Source organism: Dermacentor silvarum, chromosome 7 (genome assembly GCF_013339745.2).
Source record: "Dermacentor silvarum isolate Dsil-2018 chromosome 7, BIME_Dsil_1.4, whole genome shotgun sequence".
Classification (NCBI taxonomy): Eukaryota; Metazoa; Arthropoda; class Arachnida; order Ixodida; family Ixodidae; genus Dermacentor; species Dermacentor silvarum.
Genome location: NC_051160.1, coordinates 22,772,548 through 22,782,786, shown reverse-complemented (window position 1 = coordinate 22,782,786; position 10,239 = coordinate 22,772,548). Strand labels below are relative to the sequence as shown.

The 10,239-nt window shown below is 46.6% G+C and overlaps 1 protein-coding gene across 1 annotated transcript in view; it reads left to right on the top strand.

The window, feature by feature from the left end:
- The first annotated feature begins 232 nt into the window (after positions 1–232).
- LOC119457715 (unc-112-related protein-like) overlaps positions 233–10,239 on the top strand; it is a 29,029-nt gene continuing 19,022 nt past the window's right edge. Inside the window, 2 exon segments of the mRNA XM_037719365.2 lie at positions 233–589; positions 6,881–7,039. Of these exon segments, the coding sequence (XP_037575293.1) occupies positions 505–589; positions 6,881–7,039 (244 nt within the window). The 5' untranslated portion in view covers positions 233–504.

Genomic DNA, 10,239 nt, shown 5'->3' with positions numbered 1-10,239 from the left:
CGATCTCTGCGGAGCGAAAAAAAGCTCGGCTGCGTTCGGCCGATGGCGCGGTGCCGGCGAGGTTGTGTGCGCTTCTACTGGCACGGCGCTGAGCGCCACCCGATTTTATTTGGGACGCCTTGGCGAGGAACCAAGAAAGCGGCGCCGGGAGCTTCCCACGTCGCTCCTACGTCGAAAGGTTCGTGGGTTACACTTTTGGTCATGCCTGGCGCCGGCGTGGTCCAAACCAACCTCCTTCACTTCGCTCCCCGACGACCTGCGCTCGGCTGTGCGTTGGGGCGTTCTCGAGCCCACGTAGTAGCTCGCGCTCGCTTCAGTCGAGTACACCGGCGCAGAGGCCGATTGAACGAGTAGCATGGAGTTTGTTTCGGCGTGTGGCGTGTAGTGTGCAACCCGTGGCTTGCCGTGTTCGTGATCCCTCCAGCGAGTAGTAAAACAAAAGAAAGCCGCGCGCGAGCGAAATAACAGGCGGGCGTCGTGAGCTCTGCACGGCACCGAGCGAACATGGCGGCCGACGTAAGTGCGTTCTCCACGGCCACGGCGAGCAAGCTGCCCGTGCTAGCGGCCGACCCTTCATGGCCGCGCTACGGTGAGTAACCGGATAGCGACTATGTGGTCGCTCCGTGACTAAAAGGTCTGCCGGGAAAAAACACCGCGGTGACACAGTTTTACTTTCGATGATCATTCGAGCGGCGCGCGACTGGAAGTCTTTCCTATGCCCGGTCTCATGGTGTCGATGTGACGTTTCGAACGAGCACGAGCAGATGGATTTTCGGCAGATGCCGATCGATTGGGAAGGCGATAAGGCCCCGGCGAATGCCGTATATATAGTTGTGAGTCATCCCCTATGACCTCTGAATGTTTACCCGAAGGAGCGCCGAGCGTGCATCGAAAAGTTAGATCACACGGGGAGCCGTGTCACGTCGGCTTGTATATTGCGTTATCATAAATGGTGGAAAGACTATCGCGATTTGCCATCTTAACCGTGCTGTCGCCGCAGGCATGAAATTGCTTAGACATCACCTCTGGCTTGTCAATAACACGAACCGTCTCGGCTGTTATGATTAGCTTGCGTATGCAATTGGTGTTTGTGTGGTTTTTGATAACATATGTGCCCCTCATCCAGTAGCGACCTCTCATCTCTAGCTGCGCGCGTTTTATTAGTAGCAAGTGTCGGCTTTTCGGTTTATTTATTCATTTGATATTTCGCATTCGAGCCTTGTGGAAGCCCGCCGTCTTCTGAAGACGCGCAAGACCCCACCAGCTGTTCGATACACGCTTGTATGAAGGCTGTAGCCGAGAAGGCATTTTCATATAGAAATGTTACTTTTCGCACCATCGTGCCACACGGACGAGTTATGCCACTAAAGTTGTAATTGTTTTTTAATGCCATTATGGCGCAATCGTTGCCATATTCGTGTGTTAATGCAGAATTGGACATATCGATTGCGCCTTCTTTCTGCTGAAGCTTCTTTATTTGGCGCCGAAGATTTCTCACCACGTTTTCAACGCATGCGATGAGTTCCTCCGGATACGGACGACCTCCTTTATGACGTTACTTTTCGGCCTTCCTGGCGCGTCCGAACGGTTGCGCGCAACAGGTCGATCGGGGACCGGATTCCGGAAGCAGACGTAGCAGAAGCGCTCGATGCTGGCGTCGTCTGCTCCCGGCTTACGCAACTGCCGCACCATGAATGGTGTTCTGCAAGTTGAAAAGCTGCACCCGGCTAATGAATATCACCTTGAGGCCACGTCTCGAGAAACGAGTTCTGCACAAACGGCGCCCGCGAGTATAATTGTAGCCGAACCATGCAAGTTGGGCGTCGGTTTCAACGCAAACCAGCTGTTGTGGGGAAATGCTTCTGCCGTGATAGTACGAGGGCAGCAAGTTAACGATGAAGCTGCTTAACTGCCAACTCTTGCGAGCCATATGCTGTCTGGTTTTACTTCAACATTTTCTCTTTTTTTCTCAGTTGTCCGGCAGCCAAGAGGGGCAGAGAACTCGCCATGTTTTTGAACCGCTCTGTTTTTCTTGAGCTGCAGGCTGGCAATATCTCCCTCTAGTTATTAAGAGCGAAGTGGTGATAGTGTTTCTTTATCGGTATACATTAAGCTATCCACTGTGGACATCTTTGAGCAATACTTTGAGTAACGACACGAACGCAGAACCCGAAAATAACGTCGAAACCCGCTGAAGCAGACGAAATCCGATGCAGCGGAGCGGACAGGCTGAGCGCGCTTTTTGGATCATGTTTCGAAACGAAAATAATTCTCGCCTGTCACGAATAGAGAACAAGGGGAAAAAAAAGCATGATTGCTTCCCCCGTGAAATCGAAAAAAAAAAAAAAAAAACGCGCGCCTACAAAATAACAGTGATAAAAGCAGTGGAGTGCGATTGCAAGTTCGCATGCTTCGACAGCGGTCCCAAGGGTTGCAACAGACAGAGCAACGCCTTTCCTCCCCACAGGGCGCAAACATCCCCCTTGATCTAGCGCTAGTGGCGGTGATATTTTAGAACTATCCGCCGATTACTACATATTTTCGCAGTGTCACTTCGTTCCTGGCGATCGCATGATTTTTCGTGTCGCTAACATCAAGCGATATAGGTAACACGAAACTACGCACACACGCCGCACATCCACTAAATTTTAGTGGTTGCAACGTTGAACATTTTTTTTATCGGTTGGCGCTTCAGTAGCAGATATGTTCGTTCTGCGCCAAATGCATCGTTCACAGCACTCCTGCAACAAGCAGCTCTGTCTCAGCTGGCGTTAGTCGTTCCACGAGCAGAGCATCCCGTTGCAAATAGCGTTCCTTCCACCGCGGATACCACCGGCCTGCGAAGACAGTTCCCATCTTGAAGCGAGCGGCGCAGTCGTCGAGACCTCTCATCTCGCTATGACACAGCGGCCGCTCTTTCTTCCAACTCATTTCCGCGAGGGAATTGTGTGCCCGAGGGGGGTGCGGCGCCTCTCGTGTTTGCGATGTGCGTGGGGCATTGATCCGGGCTCTCTCAACAGTCGGCCTTGCTCGCGGTCGACCCAAGGAGCATTCGCATGCAGCCGCGCAGCGTAGCGAGCGTAGGGGTATGGGTCTGGCGCGCGCTAGAGAGACGGCGGGCGTTGTATGAGCGTAGGTGCGGCGCGCTTGCGAGACACACACTACGGGCGGCGAGGCTAGGCCGGTAAGATTTCATCCGAGCTGCCCACGCGTAGAATGTGTAGTAGAGGCGGCGTGTGCCCACTACACGTCGTGGCGTCACGCTGGAACGCCGAAGGGATCCGTGAATGGCGCGGTGGTGGGGCGATCGAGCGCGGAGGGGAAAAGCTTGCGAGAGAAAAAGTGGAAGAGGTCTGCGTAACTCTAGCTGGAGGGAATGATTTTTGCAACAGATGGTAGACCCCAAACAGAAAAGCATGACGTTTCGCACAATTCCGACAAACTGCTGGAGCAGGAAACATGCCATGGTTATCCTGATAGTAAAAAAAAAAGGTTGAAGGGCGTTGGTGAGATTCACGTAGATTGCCCCCAGTACCAGGTGAATCTGTATGCTTGGGACAGCTTTGGCAAAGACATAGATTTCTCTGAGATTGGCCTGGTACTCGCATCACAGCACAGTATACCTTGTTTTGATGTGTTAGTCTTTGGGTCATGTCCCTTCGAGCTATAAACCAAAAATATGTCACCGTACCAATTTGCCCAATTTACCATCCCTTTACATGATATCGTGATGACCACGTGCCATGTCACTGAAACAAGCACAGTAATTTTCATTGCAGATGCATGCTAGCTGTTTATTATGAATTCGCCCGGAGTCTCACCTCCCTTGATGCAAGAACTATCGTATAGTGCATGCATAATTCGGTGAAGTTTGACCTACAAGAAATAATTTTGAACTTTAGTGAAGCTTGTACCTCTAGTACACAGTGAACAAACAGCTGCCAAGAGCCTTGCAAACTCAATTGCAAAAGCAAAACTTGGCAGCTGCGTGTGAGACTATAGCAAGACTCCACAATTGTCTAGTCAATCGCACGCAGATGTCAGTTGCGGCGTTCTGGCAAAGAAAATGCTGAAACTACGACACAGGTGTACTGTCTTACTCATCCTGGACGTGTACAGGCTTAAACTGCTCCCCTCTCATGTATGCTTTCTTTTTTACTTTCAATTACTAGCAGAATAAACAAGCTCTCACTAGTTTTGTCTGATAAGCTTGCAGGAGTTGGGCAATAAAAGGTTATGCCGCTGGTTGTGACACTGCAGTTACAGAACGGCAGCTGCGAACATTGCTGTAGCAAATCCTTCGAAATATTTATGCGCAAACGTGAGGGGCATCACTGCTTCCATGGTTCATTGTCAGGAATAGCACACTAGTGGTGTTAAAGGAATTTGACTGTTGGTTGCTAAGCAGCCCTTTGGAAGTCTGATAAAAGTATCACTCGTTTGCAGAACACTTTCAACGTGGAGAACAACACAGGCAATGGGATAAGAGATACACAAACAGAACAGACACGCTGTCAGCAGTGTGAATATTGCAGACTATGGGACAAGGATCCTGTGCTGTTTGTACAGCTTTTCTCCCATTGTCTGCAGTTTGTCATGTTGAAGAAAAAAAAAAAAAAAAACAATAGCCCAACTTAATAAAATTAGGTCTACAATATGCAGTGGCTAAAAATACCATTTTGTAGGTTGTGAAATGTGCACTTGTCACATGCTTGTACAAGGGCAAAGCAGTCAGGGCAATGAAGCAGAGGTGGTGGCATTAAACTGCAATAAGTAAGAGGCTTTTTAAAATAGAAAATGTCTTTGCAGAGCTGTGGTACATGTTGACAAAGATAAAACAAGTTATTTATCATCATCATCAGCCTACATTTATGTCCACTGCAGGACGAAGGCCGCTCCCTGCGATCTCCAATTACCCCTGTCTTGCGCTAGCTGATTAAACTTGCGCCTGCGAATTTCCTAACTTCATCACCCCACCTAGTTTTCTGCCTTCCCCGACTGCGCTTCCCTTCTCGTGGTACCCATTCGGATAACCGGTGGACCATTAGGGTTACTGAACGGATACCAAAATATTTATATCAAGCACTTATTACAAATCGGACATTGTGGGCACCTGGGTTGTGTTTCTAACCAGAAAGCTATGCGAGTGCTGTGTTTATATAACAGATTTCCTGCAAAATTGCGAAAGTTGTGTGCGTAACTGCATCTGAGTGCAATAATTTGTACAGGACCTATGGCTTTTCTGCCACAAAGCTACATTGCAAAAGCATAGCAATGAGAGAAATTCATGTGGTCCTCACACAACAGCCATAAGGTTGCCATAGAATTTAGAATTTTACAGTGCTGAAATCCATTGTGAACAACCTGTGACTGAAGTTCAAAGAGGAGGTTGGATTCTTATTCAATGCCTATTTCTAATTTATTGCCAGTTAATATGTTTAGGAAAACATTTGTCACAAAATTTAAGAGCATTACCTTTCTAACGTCATCTTAAATTGTAGCCTGTGCAGTTTGCTTTATAGAAAGTTCTATCCTACACTGATAAGTTATCACTTTTGAAGGCCAATGCATTCTTTTCGTACTCAGGCTTCCATTTTCTAATTCTGGTGTTGTAGAGAGCTGTTCAGACAATGAGCACTGCCTCTCTTTCCATGAGCAAATGTAGATAGGAATTGAACTTATCTGCTGCAGTCTTTTCAGTCTGCCGCAATGGAAAGAAAAATGTGCAGTCTTGCAGTACGCTTGCATTGTGATACATTGGTTGATCTGCAACTGGTGTATATCGCACGAACAGCATCTAATCTCCCCCACATGGGCAGATAGCACCACAGTTCTAATTACCTATCCCGTTTTATATATGTGATCACAGATATTGCAGTATCCCACCTGGGTTATCGCAGCACTTTGAATGCCTAGCTGTAACGCCGACGTGGGCAGAGCAAATATTACGATCAACATTGGCTCATTTTACATTTGTGCCTAGATGTATCCCGTCTTCTACCCAGTCGAAACTAACTATTGGATATGTGTAAAGAGTATGTCAAGCTAGACTGGTATGTGATGCTTTTTGAATAATTCTCGGTGTTTGTCCTGTTGAGAGGGTAACTGATCAGCTAAGAAATTCACATCTTAAGGCCTAACCCCCACGCCTGCCAGTATTTAACATTTCTCCACGGACACGCCACCTCAACTCCTTGGAGTGGATGATAATTCCTGTCATGCGGAGTTGCATGATTAACACTCCTCCCCTCCAGTATGAACGAAAAGATGCTCAAATATGCCTCATTGGTAAATTGCAGCTTGGGAATGGCTGAGGTGCAAAAACGGAGCACAGTGGCAGCATCAGTCGAGGGTGCTGGTGTTCCGCTCCTAGAGTTGATGCGGTGCATCATGCCGAGAATTAAGCGAATATGGCTGTAACTGGGTTTGGTCCTTTTTTGTGTGTGTTTGGATCCCTCCTTCTCAGGAGAATCCCTGAAAGAGTCCGATTTTGATGTGAAAGAGTCTAATTTTGATAACTTTAAGTTCAGCATAATTATTCATTCTTTAATTTACACGCAACAAGCATGATCCAGCTATTTTAACAAACAGTATGCGACTCATCACGGAAGGCTGCTCTAAGAACACAAAGCTATGATCGTGGCTATTTATCTCTCACCCTTGCATTGCCTTCTGACATATTGAACGTCTGCTTTCTGCTGACGCAACTTTTTTACCACATTCAAAGTGTGATCTTTCTAGTCTGGCCCGACAGTTTTTTTTGTTTAGAGTCCCTTAAATATTGAAGTAATCTTCGGAACTTTATCATTCCCCCTACCTTGCCTCGTGACTTGCTCAGCGTGAACGACTTTCGTAATTTTATGCCTTGATTTCTACGCAGTGTACCCGCAACTGAACAACATGATAGCCGACGGGGTGAAAGTGGACGGCAGCTGGGAGCTGTGCATCCACGTCACCGACCTCAAGCTTGACCGCAAGCTGCGAGTCAAGGGAGACATGCACATTGGTGGTGTCATGCTTCAGCTCGTCGAATCACTCAGTGAGTTCTTGTTCCAAGAGATCGGCTCCTGTTGTCGGTGCGCTTTTCTTCTTTTGTTGCATCTTTGAGCATCTGCTGCATCGAATATAATCTTAGCATAGCGTTGTTGTGCGCTTACACAAGAGGCGCGACATTCTTTTGTTTGTTCAGAGAATGTACTTGGTCGAACACGATCTGCTTCGGCATGTGCCACAAGCAGCGAGGTACGCATAAATATTTATGGTATCCATATTGCCTTGTTTTGTCACACCTGTAGCGGAGTGACTGGTTCCGCTTAGGAGTGGATTTGGGCATGTTGCTTCTACTGGGTCACCTGGGAAATTTAAGCTTTCTTATAATAAAGAAAAAAAAAATAGCACAATATGGCACATATTCTAGCCTATTGCAAGTCCTTTCACAGACTGGAGCATTTCGATTCCTAGACACATAATGGAAACAAAAAGTGGCATCCCTGTCTCTGATGTCGCGCAGCTTTTTATAGTTTTTGCTCGTAGAATCTGTCATCTCCCAATATGCGCATGGTAATGTAATGTAAATAATGCATTTTTTTGGTCCAAATGAGGCAGGTTTTCAAACAGAGTGATAATATGTCCCACTTTTTAGGGGCTTTCTTAGTACAAGCTGTGCCACTTACTTGGGCTCATTTTAGAAGGGCCACCCATTTGTTGGCCCGAATTCATCTGTTTGCCCTGACCTTCAGTCATGCAATAACTAGATATTGCAAAAAAATAATAATAAAAGAAAGCTTCTGCTGCTTATGAAAGCCTTCAGGGCCGTGGTATGTACGTTAATGGTCATACATTTTTGTGTGTGTGTGTGTGCATTAGCGGCTTCTTTGTTTCCCCTTGAACAAAAGATCCGAGTCACACTGTCCCCCTCGCCTACTCCACTACCTTGCCTGCTGTCTACCAGCACCTAAAGCAACCTCTCACACCACAGCCTATTTTGAGTAGAAGGTGGGGTTGTCTGGAAGGATGAACCAGGGGAGCTCTTCCCCGCCTTTTGGTTGTGCAGCAGCTGTCGCTTTCCATCAGCACACAGGCAGCCAGGCAGCAACAAAGTTTCCGAGTTGCCACGCGGTCGTATCTGCAAGTCTGTGCAACTCATTTCTTTTGTCCCCTTGCCACTAAGCTATAGGGATCGTAGATGATTACCACATGCTTATCGAAGAATGCTTAATTGAGGTGAAAGCTGTAGAAACCTAAAAATATTGTGCAGCCTTAACACAACAGGTAGATGTAGACAATGTACTGCTTGATAATAGCGCAATTTGAGAAGTCATTAGGTACATGGTTTGAGAGGTTAGGCATACAATACGCCGACACAAATGTAACGAAATAGACAGTACGAAATCCTAACCTAAGCTTTCAAATCGCAAATTCTTACCTATTCACTCAGCTTTCTGTGGTTCTAAGTGATTGGGTAGTTCTGGACAGTTGACAAAATGAGATGGTTTTAGAGAGAGGAAACAACATGAGGCAGTTAGGCTTATTTGACTTGTTTCAGTCTACTATAAGCACCTTAGTACTACCATTGCGTTCATTACGAAAATTAGCTTTAATTATTTTACTGGTTGCATGACCATGTGATACACAATGTATATAAGGAAATGCTGGCCACGGAAGCTGCATGATAAAAAATTTTCATTACTGGCAGGTAGGGCAGGCTGTCACGAACTGCGGTGTTGTGCACACATGCAAGTATCTTATCTGAACGTGTCTCCATTATGTGAGGCGTACACAGTACAGTACATACTGAAACACAGTCTTGACCATCTTGCCAATTTTTTGCCCTTTAATCAACGCCACCAAGAAGAAACATATGTATGTGTAAATCTGCATTCAGCAGCTGTCAGGGTGTCCAAATGATTTCAAACTAATTTGAGGCAGAGTTCAGTGCGAACGAGTAGAACAGCCCTTGTCAAAAAAAAAACATCCAACAACAAATTGGATATTTCACATGAGGAAGCTCTTTGAAATTCAGTCTCGTGTAAAGGTACTAATTTTGTGCATCGTAGGTGAATTTGTAAGAGCATACAAGTGGTCGCTGTCATTGATTACAGGGCTCTTGTGCAAAACAACAATGGTGATTGCCTTTGGACTGCTTTTCTCTTTCCAACGCAATTTGCAGACTTAAAGGAACACTTTTTTTTTTAATTTAAGAAAGCGTGTATGTCAACAAGCATAAAGAAGCACGGCAAGCATACATCTAGAATAACAAGAACTGGTCTCTACTACTTTCGCAGTCAGGAGTCTAACGTGAGGGCCTTTCCCATCAGCTACAGCGTAACTGTGCTTGTATCAGCAATGCCACACCCGATTCTGTTCAGCTCGAAAGTCATGCACATAATCCCTAGTGGAGAAGACATACCAGCGAACATGACGGAACGGTGTTGCAGCTGTGCTGTCAGTTTTCCTGTCACCTGCCCCATGACACCACAATGGACAAACCTGATGACAGGTTCTTCCGCATTTGGCAGCAGTAACATTTTCCACCGTCAGTCATCCTGTGGTTGGAGAGAAGGACGGAAACACCCTCTCCCCACGAAACAAAGCTAGGGCAGGCGGGACGACGGCAGCCGGGTGGAAACAGCCGGTCGCGCTCTGGAGCCGCAGCAGTCTTTAAAAAAAAAGTTGGTGTGAATTAAGGCAACTAGGGCGACGTTGCCTCTGGCATGGGTCCCGAGCTCTCTTTTACTGGGCATGGATGCAGTTGCTGCATGGAGTGGCAGCCTCACAACTTCCGCGAAATTAATACCTGCCATCTCTCCAGAATTTTCCAAAAGTTAAGTTTAGGCTTGTTCTATAATTGTATTAATGTTTTGTTAAGTTTCATGAAAATACATTTTGTTTGTGAAAAAGTTTTCAATGTCAGTCCCTGACTGTATCCTTGGAAGTCCTCTGACTGTGAACAAACACCAGAGGGTTGCAATGCTTCGAGCAAGTTTATTCAGACGCATTCCTGATGCAGGTGAAATCGGAAACACTGTGGCCTAAAAAGTGTGTTGGTTGTCAGTTTGTGCTGTTCAATCGCTGAATTTCGGTTGCCTCACTATTCGGACCACTGCAAGGAAACGTATATCTGCAGAGCATTCTGCAGAATGGATCAAAGTCACATTAAAGGTACCGGAATTTAAGGCACATTGAGAGTTGCCGTTACGTGAGGGCCCCCACTTCAGCTGTGCACCTCTTAAATGGACT